The sequence below is a fragment of the Taudactylus pleione genome, unplaced genomic scaffold (genome assembly GCF_031769625.1).
Source record: "Taudactylus pleione unplaced genomic scaffold, aTauple2 ptg000341l, whole genome shotgun sequence".
Lineage (NCBI taxonomy): Eukaryota > Metazoa > Chordata > Amphibia > Anura > Myobatrachidae > Taudactylus > Taudactylus pleione.
Window position 1 is genome coordinate 2,650,462 of NW_028284742.1, and position 23,440 is coordinate 2,673,901.

Genomic DNA, 23,440 nt, shown 5'->3' on the forward strand with positions numbered 1-23,440 from the left:
TCCACCTGTATTTCATTTACACGCTCCTCTCTATATTTAATTAAAAGTTTTATCAAATTTTTTGAGCATGAGTCTAGAATATTATTCCAATCCTCCGTAAATTTAGTATCTTCTTTAAAGGTGGAAGTTTTTAGAATTCTCAACCCTCTAGGGATCAGATCACTGTCCAGATATTTCTGGAGAGTGACCTGATCCCACCAATGTCTGGTTTCAGTAATGCACAGGTTCTCCAATTTGTTGAACAACCTGTGCATATCCGCCAGATCATTTACTTCATTATCAATTTCTACAGGGATTTTCCCTTTAAGATACAAGTTTCTCCTCTCCATCCGATCTACTATGCATTTAAGTGGTGACATGGTTAGAGGAGCAGCCTAGTCACGGCAAAAGATTATACAATAAAAGAAAAAAAGAAGACCAGGCGCTGTCTTACCAGCCAATTGTAACACAATTATTAAAATTGATTTAACCTTTGTTCAGCTGCTGTCAAAAGATGGGTAGATGCCACTACCCACAAAAAAGATCCCAAGGAAGTTGTAATTTTATAGAGACAGCGCTTTTTGACAAAAGATTTAATACATAAAAATGACCTTACATACAAATATTAAGACATTACAATACAATAGACAAAAAGTAGTGTTTTACACAAAACCGGCCGGTGTGTACACTCATCAATCAGCTAATAGGACCATAAAAAAAGAAATTTTTGTCATATGGTATTAAGAATACACCTTATTTGGTGTCATATAGAGACCATTTTTTTGCAAGCATGAAAAAAGTCAATAGCATGAGACTTTATCTGTTTAGAAAAAGCAGATTGGTTTGTTCCAAAGATAAGGGTATTAGTCGATGTTCATTGCAAATTAAATAAAAAGTGCATAGTTTCCCTGGATATTACCCTCTCCGCCAGGGCTTCTTCTAATAATACGCTGAGTTGTCTTTGGAAGAGGGCGGTGGGGTTGTCACTCAATTTCTTATAAAAATTCTTATTATTGAGTTGTCTCAATGCCTCTGTGGTATAATCCACAGTATCCAGAATGACAACACCACCGCCCTTATCCGCCGGCTTAATTACAACATCTCTATCTGCGTATAGAGTCTTAATAGCCCTTCTCTCTCCATAATTTAGGTTATCCCTTAAAGGTTTTTTATCTGCACGTTCACACATGGTTTTGAATTGATCAAGTGTATTTTTGTAAAAACTCTCTATATATGGGCCCTTAAATTGTAGTGGGTAAAAATCTGATTTGTTTCTAAAGGAACTTCTTTGTTTATCAAATATTTTAACATATTCCTCATTTACCTCACCACCTCCCTCTGATTCCTTCTGTAGTGATTGTAAAATATCAACCATTTCTTCATCCTCTTTATCTAAAATAATAGGTAGAGTATCAATTGTATTTCTTTTTAAGTTTTTTAATGCAAAGTACCGTTTACGGCACAGAGTTCTGACGTAACGATTTAAATCGACAAAAAGACTAAAGAGATTAGGTTTGGATACTGGGGCGAAATTAAGACCCTTTTCTAAAAGGAGTAATTCATCTTGAGTTAGAACTTTGGATGAGAGATTGAAAACCCCTCTCCCCATTGTGCTCAGTTTAGCCGTAGACTTTTTATTTTGCTTTCTTCTACCCCCCCTTGTGCCTCTGAGTCTCCTGTTCTGTCTCTTTTTTGGCTCTTTATTCCAAATGGCCTGTTGAAATTCCTGTTTGTCCCTGAAAAAACACTATTTTGGGGGGATTGTTCATATTCATCTTCAGTCTCTGAAGGTTTATGAAGTTTATGGGGATACCGATAGGGTCTGGAATTACCAATTTGGGGGGAACCATAGTGTTCTAATAGTTCAAACTTATTTCCATGTCTAAAATCCTTCTTGTTGCTATCAACCCTAGTCCTCCTATTATAATGGGAATAGTTACGTGTTCTATTTCCTTTATTGACATAGTACGGTTCCTTTCTCATTCTTTCTTGATAATTAGGTTTAGATCCATTCCCATAATTGTTCTGTCGCATATTTGGCTCCTTATTTGGAAGACCTGGAACAGACATCAGAACTTCTGAGGAAGCCGCCGAGCATAGATGGAGGCGGAGAAATGCGTTAAGGGTCTGCTTATCCAAACCAGCTGGCGCTCTAACACTCGTCACATCACCCGGGTGAACTGTGAGTACGGGAGCATTAAACTGTTCTAGTTACGCTCCTGAGTTCCCAAAAGGAGTTCACTTGTCTAAAACTCCGGCTTGCATGAATAAGGGATTTAAAAACTGTCTTCATTGCTTGCTCTGAGTGTCCTCTTGCCTACTAACCCTCTTGGCACAAGTGCTTACTAACAACTGGGGTATAACAACTAACATTCATAGAGCTGAAAACTTGGATGCATGCATGTACTAACCATTAAACAAGTCAGTGCACGGAATTATTTGCAATGAACATCGACTAATACCCTTATCTTTGGAACAAACCAATCTGCTTTTTCTAAACAGATAAAGTCTCATGCTATTGATTTTTTTCATGCTTGCAAAAAAATGGTCTCTATATGACACCAAATAAGGTGTATTCTTAATACCATATGACAAAAATTTCTTTTTTTATGGTCCTATTAGCTGATTGATGAGTGTACACACCGGACGGTTTTGTGTAAAACACTACTTTTTGTCTATTGTATTGTAATGTCTTAATATTTGTATGTAAGGTCATTTTTATGTATTAAATCTTTTGTCAAAAAGCGCTGTCTCTATAAAATTACAACTTCCTTGGGATTAAAAGAAGCACCCACAATCGCACATACAATATAGGCATGCGGTATATTATTTTATTCAGCAAAAGCTGTATTCTGTTTGCATCACTGTGCAAGTAACACGTATTTGAAGGCACAAAAAGACGGCGCTACCGAATCATGCCACATTTTGCTGCGAATAGAAGGGCTATTTAACGCGCAAGGAGGCTAGATGTATGAAGACCACTGGTTTAAGTGGGCCGGAACGCGGCGGAACTGCGTTCCGTCACTTCTATTTGGAGACGGAACCAGTTCCGCCTCCTCCGACCCACTGTACCCCGGCGCCGCAGGGAGGCTCCATTTGCCAGACGCCCGTTGAGATTTTGTTACCAGTTGGCGCCTGTCTCCCTCCCCGCAGTGCAAGTCGGGGGCTGGAGCTCACTCTTCAGCTCCGGCTTCTGGCTACCCCCACGGGCACGGTACACGGGCACTATGGGAGGGACATCATGATGTCTTTCCCATAGTTTAGCGGAGCACTGCATAAGAGGCAGTACCACTACTGGGGGCACAGCATAAGGGGCATTACCACTGTGGCACTGCATAAGGGGTACTGCCACTACTGGGTGAACTGAATAAGGGGCACCACTACTGGGGTCACTGCATAAGGGGCACTACCACTACTGTGGGCATTGTATAAGGGGCACCACTACAATGGGCATTGTATAAGGGGCACTGCTACTGTGGGCACTATGTGTATTAGGGGCACTACTACTGTGGGCATTGTGTATAAGGGGCACAAATGTGGGCATTGTGTGAAAGGGGCACTGCTGTGTTTCATACATGAATAAGGGACACTACTTTGTGGTGTAATGTGAATCGGGTGACCATGCCCCTTTTTTCAGGGCGTGTCTACGGCGCACACTGTTCCTTTTTTTTTTTTTAAACGCCGAGGGGGGGGTGTCGGGGGGTGTGAGTTCCACCACTTCTCTAGGACCACTTTAAGCACTGATGAGGGCACATCTGTAGATGAGATTCCATGAATAATGCTGAGAGAAAAGATGTGTAAATATAATTTGTAATCTAATAAATGGAGGTGTTGCCCATAGTAAACAAAAGTATTCTAGCTATTATTAGCAGAGTTCTCCTGGGCACATGACCTATTGGCAGAGTAACCATAGAAGGACACTGGGGGCCGTAACTTGATAGATGGCAAAATGTAAATATATGTATATAACCATAGATAGTGCACTGGGTGTACAGGATGTTAAGTGAGTTGCACAGCAGAGATGCTGGTGGCAGTTAGGTCACACATGTTACAGCTTATTTATTTATGTATTTATTATCAGTTTCTTATATAGCGCTTCACAATTGGAAACATTAATAGAACAAACCTGGGTAATAACAGACGGGGTGTAGTCGGTAGTAAATACCGACGCCTATCTTAATCCCGACGCTATTATCCTATATTCGTTATTAATAGACATTTTGTCAGTGAGCTATAATTGATGATCATATTTATGTGTGCGCTGTTGACAGATTGAGATATTCACATCTACCTATCTTGTCTGATCAACAAATAAAATGTATCAAAGGGAAGTAAGTAACAGGATAACAATATAAGGATCACTGCAGGTTTGGTTATTTGAACATGTATTGTAGACAATAATAGAAATGCCAAACAGGATTCACTTCAAGACCCTGACTCCTGTAGCAAATCCCCTTTTTCAACAGCACAAGGTTTTGGAAATAAAACAAATTCAATTAGGAATAAGAGGAGGGGTGTGGATAAAGAATTGCTGAAATTTGAAACCAAAATGATAGTCTTGCTGGACAGTTTACATCCTATAGGTCTCAATGAGAGCAAGTTACTTGTTCTTTCTATAAATATTCCTATAACATTAGATTTATTTTCAATTAAATATGGTGGAGAAGAGAAAGCTATCATCTGATCCCTAGAACTCCCCATTATACTAGATACGGGAGTGCAGTCCCCATGCAACATTAGAACTCATAAATGATTAAATGAAGACTTGATTATATTAATTATTTGATTTTGTTTGATTTTATGTACTATCATAATGCATTTAACACTATTATTCACTAATCACATAGGCTAACACTATTTTAACACTATTAGCTACATCACTAATTCACTTATCACATAAGTTATTACACCTTTATATATTCACTATAAAATGACTTATATACCTTGTGGTCACCACAACACTTCATATTGTCACCATCCAAACTCTCCATATATTACTCCAATAATTGTTTTGTCACTTTTTTAGTGTTATTCAGTTTTTCTCACCTTATTGGGGGATTTTTTGTTGAACACATGTCCACACCGTCATTTTATTCACTAATACACATGCTGCATTATCTATGCTTTCACATAATACTTACATAACACTATGGGGTCAGTCCAATTATATGCGAATTGCGACTTTCTCAAAAGGAAAGTACTGAAGGTTTGTAAATGGTGTCAAATTACTGATTTGTGTTTTGTAAAAAAACTGCAAAAACTGATAAAAAGCAAACTTTTTTGTTTAAACTCAAACGAATTAAACGAAAAATGCAAAAAAAAGTAGGACAAAAGGTAATTTTGGGGTACTTTGAAGGCACTTTGAAAAATTGTAAAAAAAATGATAAAACAATATATATTTTTCAATTAAAAAAGTATTGTAATTAAATTTGGGCTGCCTAAACTAATGGAAAAGATGATTTTGGGGTAATTTGAGGACATTCCCCCCCCAAAAAAAATATATTAATATATTATTGGACTAATTATGCATATTGGAGACTTCCAATTGCCTAATTAGTGATTAGTGGGGGTGTCTAAGGGGTTCAGCACGGTCTCCCAACATTTTAACCTTAAAATAAAAATTTTCCTTTCCATCTCTCACCCTCAGGGAGGTACAAATGGAAAAATGCGAATTCAGTCTGACTGGTTCAGTGCGAGTTGCTAATTTGATTGCAAAATTAATTTGCTATGAGAATTTGAAGATTAAATAGCAACTTGCACCTAATTGGATTGACCCCAAAACATCACTTGGTGGACTATCTTTTGCCCCTTTTCTACTACGATGTTTGTGTAACATAGTGTAGTATGTTCGTAATATTAAAATTATAATATTACAATTTTCTACACTTATTATATTTGATAGACCACTCACAGTTCCGTTGTAACCAATGGTCTTTATGTGCTATGGTGGTAACATAATATGTAACAGCGTATTTTTCATAAGCATGAGGAACGGAGCTATATAGATTTTTTAAATCTAATGCACTTGTGGCTATATTCGTGATTACCATTGGATTATCTATTAAGTACTATTGTCTACTATACTATTTGAATAGGATCTGAAGCTGCTAAACAAAAAAAGGGTGATTGGTCCATGAACAGACACACCCATGATATAATAATAGAGACACACCTACCGATACTATTGGTGTAACTGAAGACATCATTCAGGTAGATTCCCGCATAAAAGATATGATTGTGATTGGAAGGTAGGATCACATGACCGCGAATACACAGAAAGACTCCCGCATAAAAGAGATATGAATATGATTGGTCAGAAAGGTCAAATGACCGAAAACAAACATACTGTAGTGATTGGTCCCCATACAATCCATAAATAGCATCAAGACAATGCAATCGGGTTAGCCGTGATAAAGCTTTTACACTGAAACGCACATTGGTGGAATGCCCGCTGTTTATAAATATTCTATACTGAAATATTATTTTGAAAATGTGTATGAATGATTAGCCAGTGAGATTACAGTACCTGTGAGACATAGAGGGGACAGGGATTGAGGGGGTGATTTAATAAAGCTTGGAGAGAGATAAAATTGTGAGAGATAAAGCACCAATCAACCAGCTCCTAACTGTCATTTTTCATACACAGGGGCAGATGTATTAACCGCCGAAGTGCCATTAGTGCATGTTATGTGCACTCATTCCGCTTCTCTCCCATGTATGATTGGGGGGGCTGCACGGTAAATGACAGGGGCGCCATGCGCCGTCATTATCGGCGCTGCTATCTACAAGATAGCAGCACCAATAGGCAGGGCAGTGTATGAACGGTCAGTTCGCCTGACCATGCCGCCAGCTTCAGCTATCGATATCAACAGCTGGCGATGCCCTATCCCTGCTGCGGTGCCTGCCGGCTCCAGAGCTGCATGTGGGATCTCGCGATGCTTGTGGGATTCCGCAAATGCTCAGTGGAGCCGGCCAGAAGTGAGACACAGCGCATCAGCACTAGGCTGATGTGCTGTGTTCTGTAGCAGGGATCACCGGAGGGGGGGAGTTTTCACTCCCCCGCTCTGTCCGATGAGATGTTAATACATCTCATCGTTAGTGCTTCCTGCTTCGTCTCGGTTCAGAGGAAAAGCAGGAAGAGTTACAGCAGTACAGTAACTGCTGCTATAATACATCTGCTCCACAGACAGTAAAGTGACATTTATGCTGGGTACACACTGGTCAAATATCGGCCGTTCAAATGAATGGCCAATATATCATGTACACATCGGCCAGTGTGTACAGACAATTGGCTAAATGTAATAGTCTGTCAGTCGGTGCCGCTGCGAGAATACATGCGAGTATGCCCGTATTTTTAAAGCAGCGAGCATGTTAAAGGCTACACCAGCTTGGCTTAACATTTACCATGCTTGCTGCTTTAAAAATATGGGCAAATTCGCATTTATTCCCACAGTGTCGCCGACTTGCAGTCTATTACATTTAGCCTGATATGTCTGAACAATGTTGTTTAGACATATCGTGACGGTTGTGCAGCATAGCCGATAACAGATCTATCTGCTCATTGTGCTGTCTGTATGGACGGTCAGCTGACCGCCTGTACACTTGCTGCAGAGGCCTGGTGGGGAGGGGGTCGCGGCACGACCCCCAGCCAGCAGTACCGATGGCCAGAGGCAGATGTTGGTTGTTCAGTGTGTATGAACAACTATCATCTGCTGATATATCTGCAGATCAGTCAATCTGCAGATATATCTGTTAGATGTGTACCCACCTTTAGGAGCTGATTGGTTGGTGCTTTATCTCTCACAATGTTATCTCTCTCCAAGCTTTATTAAATCTCCCCCTAAATGCTGGATTGTTAAACCAAATGATTTACTCTACATTAAATTAATGGAAATAAATAATAAGTTTACTTCCTTTCACAGTTAATTTGCCCACTGAGTGTTCTAAATGGCATTAAATTAAAATCAATGAACACTCTGGGCCTTATTCAGAGATTTTCGCAAAGCTGATATTTTTCCAGATGGAGCAATGCTCTGCAATTGCATTGCGATTAGATAATGCTTTGGCCTTGAAAAGATTCCCCTGGCTGTCGCATAACACCCCCGCTAGATTCCAGTATTGGTTATGGAAAATACAGTGGACCCCTACTCATTTTGTCCCCTATATTTCCAAAACCAGGACTGCCTCACTGAGCCCAGTGATGGTTGTGTTAAATACAGGGGACTCCTACATCTTTTGTCCCCCGTATTTACACAACCAGGACTGACTCTGAAAAGTACGGGGCTGGTTGTGATTTTGGGAGGGGACCCCACATAATTTTGTATTCATTTTGAAACTTTTGAAGATTTTTACACACAGATGCATGCACGGATCTCACTGATCTGTGAATGCATCTTTGTCAGTTAGACCTGCTAATGATAAAATTGAAAGTGTGGTGTTCGATTCGTACATGGGCATGCAAAATCGAACATCAAATCACTGTTCATAATCGAACATCAAATCTCTGTTCAAAATCTAACAAATTTTGATTTAGAAAAGTCTTCTAAAATCGAATTTTAGTAAATGTGGGATTTGATGAGGGATTTCTGCATTCAATTTGATTTGATTTCAGGTGAGCCAAATCAACAGCAAATCGATTGCAAAATTGAACTTTGATAAATATACCCCCTACTTACATGCAACACATCTACCAAGTAATATGACTAATATTAGATAATTATTATACTATCTGTGTGTAACCAAATGCTCACAAACTAAAGGAAAACAACGACAACTGAAGATGCGGCCTGTCTGCATAACTAATATTGCAGCTACAGTATAACCATAAATGCTGCTAAGTTAATAAGGATAGTTACATAGTACATGTTTATTTAATCTTGTACATATATGATCCTGCAAACTCATGATGTGGTGAATGATGAACATTACCATTTTATAAAAGCCAGAACAGTAATGATTTGTTAACCATGTCAGTGCATAACAACTAATAGATATTGGGCCTGATTCAGAGCCACTCGTAAGCGGCAGCTTGTTCGCTCTGAGCGATGTTTGCCCAACTGCGCATGCGTACGGATCGTTATACGCATGCGCGAACCAGTCAGTGCGGCCGAAATTCATGTGCTCGCAAAATAGCGAATGCCTGCTAATTTGAGTGACAGAATGAGGCGTATGTGGGTGGTAACAGGGGAAGGTGCTTGAAAACGGGGAGTGGAGATCCGAACGCAGGCGTGCTTAAAGGTCAAAACGGGCGTTTTATGGGTGTGCATATTTAAAACAGCAGCGTCATTGACCACGTCACTGGGTTATTTTATAGCCAGAACTGCTCGCAAAATTGTGGTAGCAAAAACCAACCACAAGAATAGCGAGCAGTTCATACCCTGTTCGATGTACTCGATTAATCTAATAAATAGCGGACATGACGTAAGATGCGAGCGGCCAGGGGGCGTAGTTTCCCAAAAAACGACCGCAAGTTTTGTACGCTCGTTCAGACCTAGAGGCGTGAACAGACCGCAAACAGCGAACGGTTCATTTGAATAGCCACCCCTATTTTCTGGACGAGCGAGCGCTAATTGCGTCCGGCTCTGAATCAGGCCCATTGTGTTATAAGCAGATCCTGATTTAATTAACCCACAACATTTGTGATAACTACTTAGGAATGTTAATATTGTGACTTACCGTTAATGGCAGACAATATAAGTAAAGCCACTTTGAGAATACATTCTATTGTAGGTGAATAATGAGAACCTGTGCATAAATCATTGCATAAATTAGCAATCTGGTGGGACAATACAACCGGCGCTTATTGCCGTAATTAATATTCCCAAATGCAATTAATTGCTAATTAAATCACTTTGCTATTTACCTCTAGTGCTGCCAAGAGAAATTCTGGGCCCGGATACAGCAACATCCTTTGGGACCACAGCATGTTGGGCATGGCTGCACCCATTTGTGGGTGGGTCTAGCATGTGAGATGCACCCACTCACAGGAGCATGGCATAGCACCCAGCAGCTGGGATTAAAGTAGTCACTACTGTATTAGGATGGCGGGACAGTCCCATAATAGCTGCATTTTTAGCAGGATGTATTTAGATGCTAAATTGTAACACACAATAATTACAGTGCTACAACTTTATTTTGTACATCTCTCATGTAAATAACACATAATCAGAATCTATTTTCTGTCATAGAGATAGATGAATAAAGGACTTAATTTTGACATAACATCAGATCATCTTATACACACACATTCCGCAGCACATATCCTAACCCACTGCTCCATGGTCCTTCCTCACTATCTACCCCATCTGTGTTGCACCTGTCTGTCTGCCCCTCCCCTTTAGAATGTAAGCTCTCACGAGCAGGGCCCTCGTCCCTCACGTGCTTCTACTGCCCCTACTTATAGTATAATTTACTCCTAACTCGCCAATTGGTCACCTATCATTTGGTTGCTGAGGCCCTGCTACTTGTGTTATGCAGCAATGTTTATAAACCATGTACTTGTCCTGCATTGTTTTGTATTACTATTAACTGTTTTTCTTGTGTGCTCATTTATGTACTGTGTAAGGCGCTGCGGAACCTTGTGGCGTCCTATAAATAAAGGATAATAATAAATCAGCTTCCATCAAATTATGGATATGCAGTAGATCATATACAAACAAGTTCTACGTAGACTCAAAACTGTATATACAAACAATACATGGGATAGGCCGTCTGGTTACTGTTAATTTGTGATGGTGTATTTAGGGCCGGTTCTAGACATTGTGGAGCTCAGGGCGAAAGTTCCCAGTTGCCTCCCCCCCGTCCGTCCGTCCGTCCCCCCACAAAAAAAAAACAAAAAACTTTTTTTAGATAACATAACATTATGCCACACGCAGTAATGGACTTTATAACACATTATGCCACATGCAGTAATGCCCTTTATAACACACTATGCCACACGCAGTAATGCCCTTTATAACACATTAGGCCACATGCAGTAATGCCCTTTATAACACACTATGCCACACGCAGTAATGCCCTTTATAACACATTATGCCACATGCAGTAATGCCCTTTATAACACACTATGCCACATGCAGTAATGCCCTTTATAACACACTATGCCACACGCAGTAATGCCCTTTATAACACATTATGCCACATGCAGTAATGCCCTTTATAACACACTATGCCACACGCAGTAATGCCCTTTATAACACACTATGCCACACGCAGTAATGCCCTTTATAACACACTATGCCACATGCAGTAATGCCCTTTATAACACACTATGCCACACACAGTAATGGCCTTTATAACACACTATGCCACACGCAGTAATGCCCTTTATAACACATTATAACGCACGCAGTAATGCCCTTTATAACACATTATACCACACGCAGTAATGTCCTTTATAACACATGCCACACGCAGTAATGCCCTTTATAACACATTATACCACACGCAGTAATGCCCTTTATAACACATTATGCCACACGCAGTAATGCCCTTTATAACACATTATGCGACACACAGTAATGCCCTGTTTAACACATTATGCCACATGCAGCAATGCCCTGTATAATACATTGTGCCACACACAGTAATTACCTTTATAATACATTATCCCCAATTCAAATTACACCACAGAGTAGACCCTTATGTTATGACACAAAGTGGTGCCCCTTTTACATAATGCCAAAATTAGTGTACCTTATACACAAGGCCCACAGTAGTAGTGCCCCTAATACAATGCCCACAGTAGTAGTGCCCCTTATACAATGGCCACAGCAGTGGTGCCTCTTACACAATGGCCCCAGTAGTGGTGCCCCCCATGCAGTGCCCCCATTAGTAGTACCCCCAGTGGTAATGCCCCCAGTAGTAATGCCCCCTATACTAGTTCCCCCAGTAGTAAAGCGCCACAGTAGTAATCCCCCAATTAGGTTTGCCCCCTATAGTAGTGCCCACAGTAGTAATGCCCCCATTAGTAATGGTCCCCATTAGTAATGCCCCCTATAGTAGTGCCCACTGTAGTAATGTCCCCAGTAGTAGTGCCCCATTAGTAATGCCCCCAGAAATAATGCCACCTGTAGTTGTGCCCACCTGTAGTTCTGCCCACTAGTAGTGATGCCCCCTATAGTCGTCCCCCAGTAGTAATGCCCCCCAGTAGTAATGCCCCTATAATCGTGCCCCCAGTGCTTCCGTCTGAAAAAAAAAACCCACAATACTTACCTTTAGCCCCGCTCCCGCTCCTACTTCCGCTGCCGTCCGGTCTGACCGCGGCTCCTTGGATCTATGGGAGAAACGTCATGACATCACGACGTCCCTCCCATAGTGCTCTCTCTGCCGGTAGCCGGAGCTCAGGAGTGAGTTCCGGCTTTCGGCTGCTGCTGCAGGGAGGGAGCCGGGTGCCTGCTGATAACAATATCAGCGGGCGCTCCGGCAAATGCAGCCTCCCGGCGTGGCGGCTGGGGGGGGGGGAGGTTTGGGACCGGTGTATTTTTTTTTCCCTCTAGGTTTTTTTTTCAGGGGAGGGACTCAGTGGCACCCTCTAGGTGTCGGCACTCCGGGCAATGGCCCTGTTAGCCCGCACCTAGGGCCTGATTCAGACCCACTCGCGAGCGGCTGTCCGCTCGCAAGTGGGTTGATGTTATGGACTGAGCATGCGCACGACGGAGGGAGCTCCGTCGTGCGCATGCGCCAGACGCGACGAGCGAAGGAAAGTCCTTCGCTCGTTGTGTCCGATCAAAGGGGGCGTGCTGTCAATGTTGATTGACAGCACGCCCCCTTTGGTGGGCGTGCCGGGGGCGTGCCTCCCTGACGGGGGCGTTCCCACGGGAACGCCTCCCGTCAGAAGCCGGCCCACTGACATCACTAGTGATGTCAGTGGGAGTGATTTTGGCTCTGATAGAGCCAAAATCACTCCGGAGCTTGCGGTTGAAAACCTCAACCGCAGGCTCCGGCTCGCAAATTCGATGGTCGCGATGGTCTCGACCATCGCGACCATCACAATGCACGCTCGTATAGCCTGTGGGTGGTGACCCACAGCTATACGAGCGTCCAGGAGGACGCTCCATGAAAATGGAGCCCGGCCCTCATTCAGAGCGTGCGCTCTGCTCAGAGCGTACGGCTCTGAATGAGGGCCCTAGTACCGTCACTGGGTGTATTTCGACGGCTAAAGTACAGACAACAGGCAAAGTTCCTATTAGGCACTGCCATACAACTCATCCTGATATGGTCACTATAATGATTTGTACTACTGTCATACATATTTTTATATCTGCGGCAGAAATATGGCTTACCTGGGCGCTGAGAATATAGCAAATATGACAGGATAGGTCTTGAATGTTAATATGACATATTTTATTGATAACTACAAATAATATACAGAAAATAAGCTCCCTAAGGAGCAACAATATGACATGTTGTTATATTTGTATTTTGGGTAAGGGTATCCCATAGTGGTACACCTAGGCTGCAAAGGGACAGAGTGTGCTTATTATACTACCCACTGTTTCTTTGTTATCAATCCATATATTAATATCTGTTTGGTGCCAATCACCAGTCGTTACCACGTTGATCTGAACTATTAAGGACCTATAACCCTATAGAGTGTAACTTATCCTTATATTGATTGTTATCCAGTTATTTAAATTTTATTAGTTGATCAGACAGAATAGGTACAGTAGATGGGAATAGCTCAATCTGTCAACAGCACGCTGGACATAACTATGGGTGTGTGACCAATGCCACCGCACAGAGCACAAGGGTCTTGTGGGCAGCACCGTCGCTGCCCCACGGCACTTGCTTTTGGCTAGCAAGGTGCCTAGAATGGCAACTTGCAGCCAGGATCTCTTGTACAGACACTCCAGATGGGCACACTGCAATCTGTGCAGCCGACTAGGCACCCTCAGGATGCCCAGTTAGGCCCTTTTGTGCGATATCACTCAGGGGGCGGGGTCACACATAAAATGATGAGCAATTGTGCTCACTGACTGACTAAAGGTGCCTACACACTTGGTGATTTTTTTACACAATCTGGCCGATTCCGACGAATTGGAACGACAGATTGTGTAAAAAATGCCCAAATCTTGAGTCCCCACTCACGATCACCATGCGATGCGCGTCCCTGCTGGTCACACATCGCAACGTCAGATCAGCCGTGCTGTAGGGCAGATGTGCCAATCTGGGACACAATGCACTGGATGCACGAAAGATCTTAAGTCAGATTGGACATTTTTTACTCCAAATCATGTGTAGGATTGCCGGGGAGCTGCCGGGGGAGAGATCAAGGGAAATCATACATCGTGAGACCATCACCAAGTGTGTAGGCACCTTAATCTAGGATAATAGCATGTGAATAATACACTGCGAGACTATTGATTTTAATCACATTTCTTTCTTTAATTCACAATTCTCACACAATTTTGTTGTGTCTACTATGATTTTATTATATGTCACTGGCATCAATTAACAACATCTTTCTGTCATATAATAAAAGTTATGTTTTAAACCAATTTTTTTCTGTGCTCCATTACATGACTGCTGCTTTTCTTCCTGTCAATAATGAATTGTATTAGTTGCCATAGGTAGCACCCCAATAGTCAATAGTGAAATATAGAAGGTAAGCAAATACGGGGTGTTAATATCTACCCTTATTATTCTGGTGCAGGGGTACTTCACCTTTTCCCATTCCTTCAATTTGAAAATCTACATGTTTTGTACCTCAAAGATAAGGAACCAGAAATAATATTATTGTTTACTCTTAACTGGATTTTTATGTTGATTGTGTCCAGGATATACAGGGACTTTCATCTGTGGTGGTGGTTGGGAAGGGGTTTGGTTACACAAGAATCCTTGCAGAATTCGCAGCTGATAATCACTGTCCCGTGTATAAGAAACCTCCGTCTGAGAGCTGCAGCAAAGGAATGATCTATCCACTGGCTGAAATGCCTCACTGGTCAGACGGGGGTCTCATCCCTTCTGGATCTAGTCATTCATTGTGACAGGTGGTCCCTCATGGATCTCTTGCAATGCTCCTACAGCTCTGCAGCAGAGTTCCCCAGTATAAGTGATACAAGGATCATCAATTTATCACTCAAGCATTAGAGGTCCTATGAGTAGGACTATGGCCAATGTGTCAAGGTGGCAATACTATGTTTATAGCGCGTTTATCTGGAGCTATCCTGACATGATCATGTTAGTTGATCAAACCAAAACCATTAGCAGAGTCAGACTTTCATCTTATCAAAATAATTATAATCTTTCATAAAGTTGGGAATCATTGTTTTATTAACCATCATCTGTATTGTAGGTTTTCAGAGCCTCCTAAAGGGCAAATTACAGGTGAAGATGAAGATGTTGCACAGGAGAGACAGAGGATCATGAAAGGAGGAGGGAAGAGTGATATATTAAGAGTAATGGAATTAACAAAGGTAGGAGATTGTACCAAGATTGCTAGGCTGAATTTCTAGAATACATTTGATCTAAAAAAAACAGGCAGAAAAAGGAGCTCTAGAAAAAGGGGCACACTCGGGAGATACATTAAAAAATTGATGCTATTAAATATCAAATACAGACTAAACAGAGAAAAAACAGGAAAAAAATATAAAGAGAAAAATAGTAAGAATAATAAAAATACAAAGTGAATATTATGTGTTATTTCATTATTATATAGTTAAGGAAAAGGTGAAATAGAGAAAAAATTCCAAATTAAAAATAAAGTATAGATTTTAAAATGCACCACATACTTCTATCTATTAGTATAAGTGATAATTCTCAATAATTTGACTGCCACACGGGAAAGAAGATAGATAATAAGTGGAATGTAGCTGAAAAATGCCCTATATTAATCCACTATTATATATAATATATATAATTATATATAATAGTATGAATAGGCAGAACCTGAGCACTTATGTGTTGAAGATCTGCTTTCTCTCGCTGTGCTGTAGCAGTGAAGCGGGAGATGAGAGTCTCCAGCCCAGGCTCAGTGAAAGTTACAGCAGAGCGACATCTGCTGTCAGGATGCACTTGTAGCACACCATGAGGAAAAGCATTGCAGGGTGTCCCTGTGCACAGATCTAGATTAGAGTGCTGTTAACAATAATGGTTATGAAAGATAGAAGAAGTATCTACCGCTATGTCCTCGTGGTGCTCACAGTACATAGTACAGGGGGATCCTCTGTGTGCACAGAGAGATCCCCAGGGACTCGACACATGTTTCGTCGGGGACTCGTTACCTGTGATTGACAGGCAGGGAGCATTTGGGGTAGTCAGAGTGTTGGCTAACACTGCACGCTTGCCCGTTTTGGTGGTGTGTAACATCCTGCATATGCAATGCCGTATGCAGGAAACAGGGCTCCTGCTTCCCATTATGGCAGCTATTCTGAGTGACCATAGACTCATTGTTTGCCTGAGCTGATTGCGATGCTGTGTATGTGTATGTAGTTGCAGACAGCTGCGATAGCTCAGACGAGAGTCTCAGTACATTCCTGGCCGCTGCTGCATTAGCATATATACACTAATCCAAAGCTGTGAAAATTGCACCTGTGGGAGCATTAGTGTACAATTCTGAGTCAGGCCTATTGAGCACTGGGCTCGATTCAGACCCGCTCGCTAGATGCGTTCGCTCGCTAGATGCATATGCAAATCCGGCTAACTAACAGCAAGGCAGGCGATCGCCCAGCAAGGCATTAGCACGCCCACTATGTCTTGGCATGCGATCGAACAGTGTATGCAGACGCTCACCAGCGTGTATTAAGACGCCCACTTATAAATGTCAACTCCAGGATGTGTATGCAACCATCGGTAACATCGAGTACCATCTGAAGCGAACGCAGCGCTAGTGGTCAACCATACCGCAAGCACTGCGAGCACTTCAGTGTATAATACAACCGGGGGACGTGTACTATGACGCTGCCTCTTAATTATGCACGCATCTGAAACGGCGTTAAGATGCTCGGGCACACCTGCGTTCGCACTTCCACTCCCCCGTTTTCATTGACCAACCCCTGTCTCCACCCACAAATGGCTTCTCCTGTCACTCACTCAGCCGGGCAGTCTATGCACAGCGAGCGTACACTTCCCGATCGCTCGGACTGGTTCGCACACTGTGATGCGTACGCATGCGCACAATGAACCTATCGGCAGTCTGCGTGCGAACGCTTCCTTACAAGTGGGTCTGAATCGGGCCCGCTATCTGCTAGGTGACCATCTATTAAATAGGGAACCAGAATAATACATTTTGGCAAATGAATTTATATACTGTATGACTTACTTTATTCCTCGAGAGAAAAACAAAACATACAAATACTTTTACAACACAATACTTTATCATTTATTCTTATCATAACATGTGTTTTTGCAGTTAAGATACTAATGACTTTAAATGCCTCCCCCTCCCCCGAATTCCAAAGCTCCTGATACAAGCAGATATTTGCATGGAACATCCACTCACTAAAAGCAGTCAAAAACATGACCACAATACATGTGACTCCGATTCAGTCCCAGTATGCATAACACAGAAATACCCAAATACCCAACAATGGATAATAATAGTTAAATAATTTGTTGTGTAATCAAAGATGTTGGCATGAAAAATATACAATGTACATGAAACTGTAAATTAAAAAAAAAAAAGACTATTCCTGGATGAATAGGGCTTGATCCGCTCAATAATTATTTATTCTAATGCTGCACATACTGTAATGCTTGGAGTAAACTTAATAATAAATAGTTGTATCAATTTAATTGAAATTAGATTTGCTTTTTGTTCTCTACAGATCTATGCTGGTAAACAGACCCCGGCCGTGGATAATCTCTGCATTGGTGTCCGGCCTGGAGAGGTAGGTATTAGGAAAAAGGGAATATGTACTGTAAGCCACATAGCTCTCATTCATGTGCGCATTCATTTGGAACTGGTTTAGGCTTCGGTATCTCCCCTTCCAGAATTTTAGGTAAGTCATTAAAAGACTATGAACATGAATAAGCTTTGGCAATTTCCACAGTATCCAGCTGAATGCAATTGATTCATGACTTTATTATGTGCCTCTGGGGTCTATGTTCTAAGCCTTGGAGAGAGATAAAGTGGACAGCGATAAAGTACCAACAAATCAGCTCCTGTCACTTTACAGACAGTGTTTGAAAATTGACAGTTAGGAGCTGATTGATTGGTACTTTTTAGCTCCATCCACTTTATTTCTCTCCAAGGCTTAGTACATAGAACCCTCTGTCTGTTGTTTTATCTCTGCTTCTCAGTCAGAGAACAAGAAACAGTGGACACTAGATGCTTTTTTTGAGGGAGCTTCATAATCTGTTCAAAGTTCAACATATGAAAAGTAGGCAAAATGCTAGTAACCTATGGCAGAGCAGAAGTATTGAACAAGCAACACCTATAATACCCCTTTCAGACATACAACCCGGGAAATTTCCTGCTCAGACCCGGGAATTTCTCCTTTGCAAATTCCCGGTTATTTGGTCAAGACCCCCCCTTTCACACTACAACGTCTACCCGGGAAATTCCCAGGTAGACCCCTTTCAGACATAAGCTGGGTTTTTTAGTTTTAAATATTACCTGCCTCTCCTCTGCCCTTCCTAGCCTATCCCCTCTTCGGCTGCCGCTGATGATGTCATTATCATGCAGCAGGCAGCCGTCCAATCAAAATGCAGCCATTATAAAATAGGTAATAAAATAAATAAATTCCTATCTGCCCTGGTAGTCCAGCGGGAGTCCGGGCGGCCCGCTGTGGCAGAGAACCACCAGCGGTCTCCAGCACCGGTGGGTGTTTCCGGACGTCCGGTTGGGGTTCTCTGTGCCTGAGGACCCGGCGCAGATGGTGGTGAGCAGCAGCGTATAGGACGCTCTGCATTGCTAACTCAATGTAATGAGCAGCAGCGCTGAGTACCCTATAGGACACTCTGCGCTGCCAATGTAAAAGCTGCTTGGTGCAGCCCGGGAGAGAAATTCCCAGGTAGCACCATTCAGACATAAGCAGGGTAATTTCTCGGGACTTAAGTCCTGGGAAATACCCTGGTAAATTGAAGGGTTGGCTACCCAGGAACACGGTACCTTTCAGAGATATAGGCATATAGGGCTGCTGTATTGTATGTAGAGCACTTGGAATGCTTTGTTATATTATAGGGATTTGAATCTTCTGTAAACTGCATTTTTGGAATTCCTGCATTGTGCATTTTTTAGCTGCTTTAATACATTTTGAGTGTATTGCATGCTGGGTATTTGGGGTTGAAGTATTATATACTTGGCACTTGGGCTTTTATGCTCTAGATTTTAATAGGACTGGTTTACATTTTTACATTTTGGAACAAAGCAAACAAAAAACAATTGTTGCTCTTGACCCTCTTCTCTTTAGCTTTTCCCTCACATGCCCCTCAGTCCACAAGCTTTTCCCTCACATGCCCCTCAGTCCACAAGCTTTTCCCTCACATGCCCCTCAGTCCTCTAGCTTTTCCCTCCCTATCTATGAGTTTAGTGCACTTTGTAAAACATATTGTACAGATTTAGCTTTATTAGATTTGACAATATTGCAATATTGGTGAATACAGATCCATGTCCTGTTCACCTAGGGAACTAGGTCCAGTCAATTGGTGGTTTTTGCCACCTTGAAAGAGTAACAAGAGGAGTCCAGAAACACTTTAAAATTAAAATAAAAGCAAACACCTTACTGGCACAGGTACCACCAAATCAAGAATCAGTTGTAGTTCTGTAAAACCAGTCTATTTGGGAGGCAGCTATGAGACTGGCGGCCGCGATACCGAAGGTCTCAATACCGACAAAGGACTTAAGATAGGCATGAACATGCCAACGTCTATCTTAATCCTGACGCTCGAACGCCAAAGGACGCCAGCCCAAACAAGGTAAGTCCGTGGCGCCCTCAGCGTTAGCCGCGGGGTGGGGAGGGTTAGGTTTAGGAAGCGTAGCGGGGTTATGGTTAGGTTTTTTGGTGGGAGGTTAGGGTTAGGGACCCCTAAGGGGGAGGGTTAAGGTTGGGCACCACTGGAGGGTTAGGGTTAGGCACTAAGGGAGGAGGGTTAGGTTTACGCACGAAGGGGAGATGTTTAGGGCGCGGGGTGAGTAGGGTTAGGCTACAAAAAGGGAGGGTTTGGCTTAGAGGGGGAAGGGAAGAGGGTACGTATACTTACCCGACCCCTGTCAGGATACCAACCATTGGGATGCCGCTGTCGGTATTCTGACAGGAGGCATTACATACCCATTCTGTTTATTTAGTAGTCCTCACAGGCTAATGATTCAGTTTCTTCCATAATAAACAGAAAGACCATCAGATACATCATACAGAGCTTGCATACAGTTGCATAAACTTACAAGTTTATGCAAGTTCTCTGTATGATGTATCTGATGGTCTTTCTGTTTATTACGGATGAAATTGAATCATTAGCCTGTGACGACTATTAAATAAACTATGTGTTTTAAAGAACTGCAACTGACTCTTCATTTGGTGGAACCCGCACCAGAAAGGAACCTGTTCCAGAAAGGATTTTGCTTTTATTTTTGTAAATACCACTAGTTGTTTCTTTTGAATCAAGTATATTAGTATGTTTAAATGAATGCATTTATTTTGATGTCCCCAACAACTTGCTAAGTGGGAAAGCTGCCCCAGATTGCCCCTTTATAAGCCCACAACCCCAGTGTAAGGAGAACTATGGTAAGGTTCCCAAAAATGCAGACTTTGGGAACATCCTATCAAATATCTCAAGATATTGTATCTACATTGCCAATATGACCCTGTTGCTCACACATTATCCTCTATATATCTATGTAGCTTCAACATATATGTAAATGCTAAACTAAATGCTTTTATATTGATATTCTATTATACGAACTTTGATTTCAAAAGCCACCAGGAACACAAACAATACACTAAAATCTGTGCAGCAAACATAAAGTTTAGCAATAAACTGGGTGCAACCTTATTTGAAATAATACTTTGGGATACTTTGCCTTTACCATGCTTTGGGCATGAATTTTCAATGCACAAATGTGTTTCATCCAGTGCTTTGGTCTGCTGGGCGTGAATGGAGCTGGAAAGACTACTACTTTCAAGATGCTGACTGGAGATATTGAGGTGACATCAGGAGATGCAGCTGTGGCTGGATATAGGTAAACCAAGCTTGTGAATCTCAAATGCATTATCCACTTTTCCCTGGCAGCCATTGTTAGTGTTTCTTTACTAAAGAGAGCGACACATTCCCTCCAACATTTACACATCTGAAACCTGTTCTGTTCATAAAGTTACCTTGTTGTAATAGGCTGTTCTGGAGTAGAGAAGCTGTCAGTGTTCCCCCAATGTGAGTGCAGAGTTGTATATAAAAGCATCCTCTCATGGATGTAACAGAAAACTAAGCCCAAATGGTCAAATTATGGAGTAGGGGGCAGAGAGGACCAGGCACAAATAAATAACAATTATATTGGAAATAGAAATAGAGCCAGCCCAATAATTTCTCCTTTTTTCAATTCTATCTGGGTGACAAATACATTCCACAATGTGTAATAACTTGGCCTATATACACTTATACAGTAAGGATAAGGTTCCTTTTTATGAGACCGGTTAACTCTTGATGCCCCATGTATGGAGGCTCCCACAGCCCCTAATCCAGCCTTGGCAGCAACTTCTTACTTGTATATCTGACAGCTGCTGCTCCATGTTGGTAGTGGAGTGGGAATGCGGTACTGGGCTATGCTGTCATAGCCTGACACCACACTCCCAAGTGGAGGATATGTAGCCCTTTCCACACAAGATAACAAGTGGGGTAAGAATGGGCAGTGCCTATGGTGGTGTTACCCAGTGGGCGCATGCCACCCCTGTATAGGAGGCTGGTACCTATGGTACGGCACATCTTGGGTACAGATCAAGCACTAAAATGTACTCCCTTTGCTATCATGCTGCAGGGGAACATAGTGAGTATGTGCCTCTAGTATCAGGCTGTGGTCTATATAAAACTCACTGTGTGTCAGGATAAATATTCTACCCTTCCACAAACCCCTGTCCCTAAACCCAACCTGCCCAAAATAAATACAATCTGTATATTCTACAACCCCAAATGTCTAACGTGATATATAGCCCAATGCACAGCTTATATACTGTAAGCTCTCTCAGGTGTAGGACTCTCCCTACCCTTTGTTTTCATGTCTGCATTTAGTTTATCCACCTTGTATACCCTTGCTTTCTATACATGTCCTTTATACCCCACTTTCAGACCCTGGGGACCACTGTGGCACCATATGAATCAACATTAGTAATATAATACAGCCTCATGCAAAGTGTATAATGCAGCTCTTATATATAGCATATCCACATTTGCATTGTAAGTAGAATTCAGCCATAATAACTAATAAATACAATTTTTTGACCTTAGAAAACCCTGTTATAATAAGTTTTCTCTGCATTTTTCTAATGCTTCCATTTTTTAATGTTAGATATGTTATTGTTATTGCAATACTGTTGCAGAAAGAGTTGTCATAACTAAGCCAAGCATTAGATTTGCTGCAAATGATAAATCTCTGGGCACATTCATCGATTTTCACTTCCCTGTCTTTTCACATATTATTCCTAAGAGGATCATAAAGACCTTCAAGCCTGTCTGACTGTAAAAGTGGTAAAAGGCATCATGCATCTAACTTTACTGCTGTCGTTTTCAAATAAAAGTTCAGAGTTTTTCTTTTTCTTTTAGTAAAATCCCCATATAAAAACAAACACCATCTTATATATGACTAACAAATAGGGAACAAGTTCAGCATTAGCATTTAGGGCCCGATTCAATTTGTCGTGAAAAGCGCAATGTTTTCGCCTTATTCGCGTGTTTTGAGGCAAAGTTTTCGCCTGCTTACTCAATGCGCGCACACGCTTTTCACCCTATTCAATCGTATAACAGGCGAAAACATATTGGCCAATGCAGTGAATAGCGAAACTAATGAAAAGGTACATTTTTTTGAGGAAATCAGTCTGTACCCCAATAAAGCTTAACTCAGCTGGGGAATCAATATAGAAGTGTATTAATAACCCTAATAAAAGTATTTAGGGTACTTAAATTGAGTGAAAGTGCTGTTATATGCATATTTGCATAAGTGTGGAAAAATGATGGACAGCATTTTTTTTTTTTGGGGGGGGGGGAATAATTACTAATGAATGGCCATATCCATTCATTATCAGCTATTACATGCAGAGCCGTAACTAGACTTTTTGGTGCCCTATGCCAGAGAGAGCTTTGCCCCCCCCCCCCCAATTTTTAAATAGGAACATAAGATAGTGCCCCTGAAAAAGGGCCATGGCCTCATGGGGAAGGGCCTGGGAAGAGATGGGGGAGGCCAGGAGATGCTGGGGATAAAAGAAGAGGAAGCTACCAATGAGAATGATAATAAACAGGAAAATTGACAGGTCCAAACAGCGCCCCCTGCCCTGCGGTGCCCTGTACCATGGCACTAGTCGCACTACCCTACTTACGG

The 23,440-nt window shown here is 41.9% G+C and overlaps 1 protein-coding gene across 1 annotated transcript in view; it reads left to right on the forward strand.

Annotated features, from left to right (window-relative positions):
* The window catches only part of ABCA4 (ATP binding cassette subfamily A member 4), a 363,439-nt gene that overhangs the window by 323,492 nt on the left and 16,507 nt on the right, over positions 1 to 23,440 (forward strand). The window contains exons 44-46 of the mRNA XM_088443970.1: positions 15,275 to 15,395; positions 17,745 to 17,807; positions 20,991 to 21,097. Of these exons, the coding sequence (XP_088300096.1) occupies positions 15,275 to 15,395; positions 17,745 to 17,807; positions 20,991 to 21,097 (291 nt within the window). The remainder of the gene's footprint in view (positions 1 to 15,274; positions 15,396 to 17,744; positions 17,808 to 20,990; positions 21,098 to 23,440) is intronic.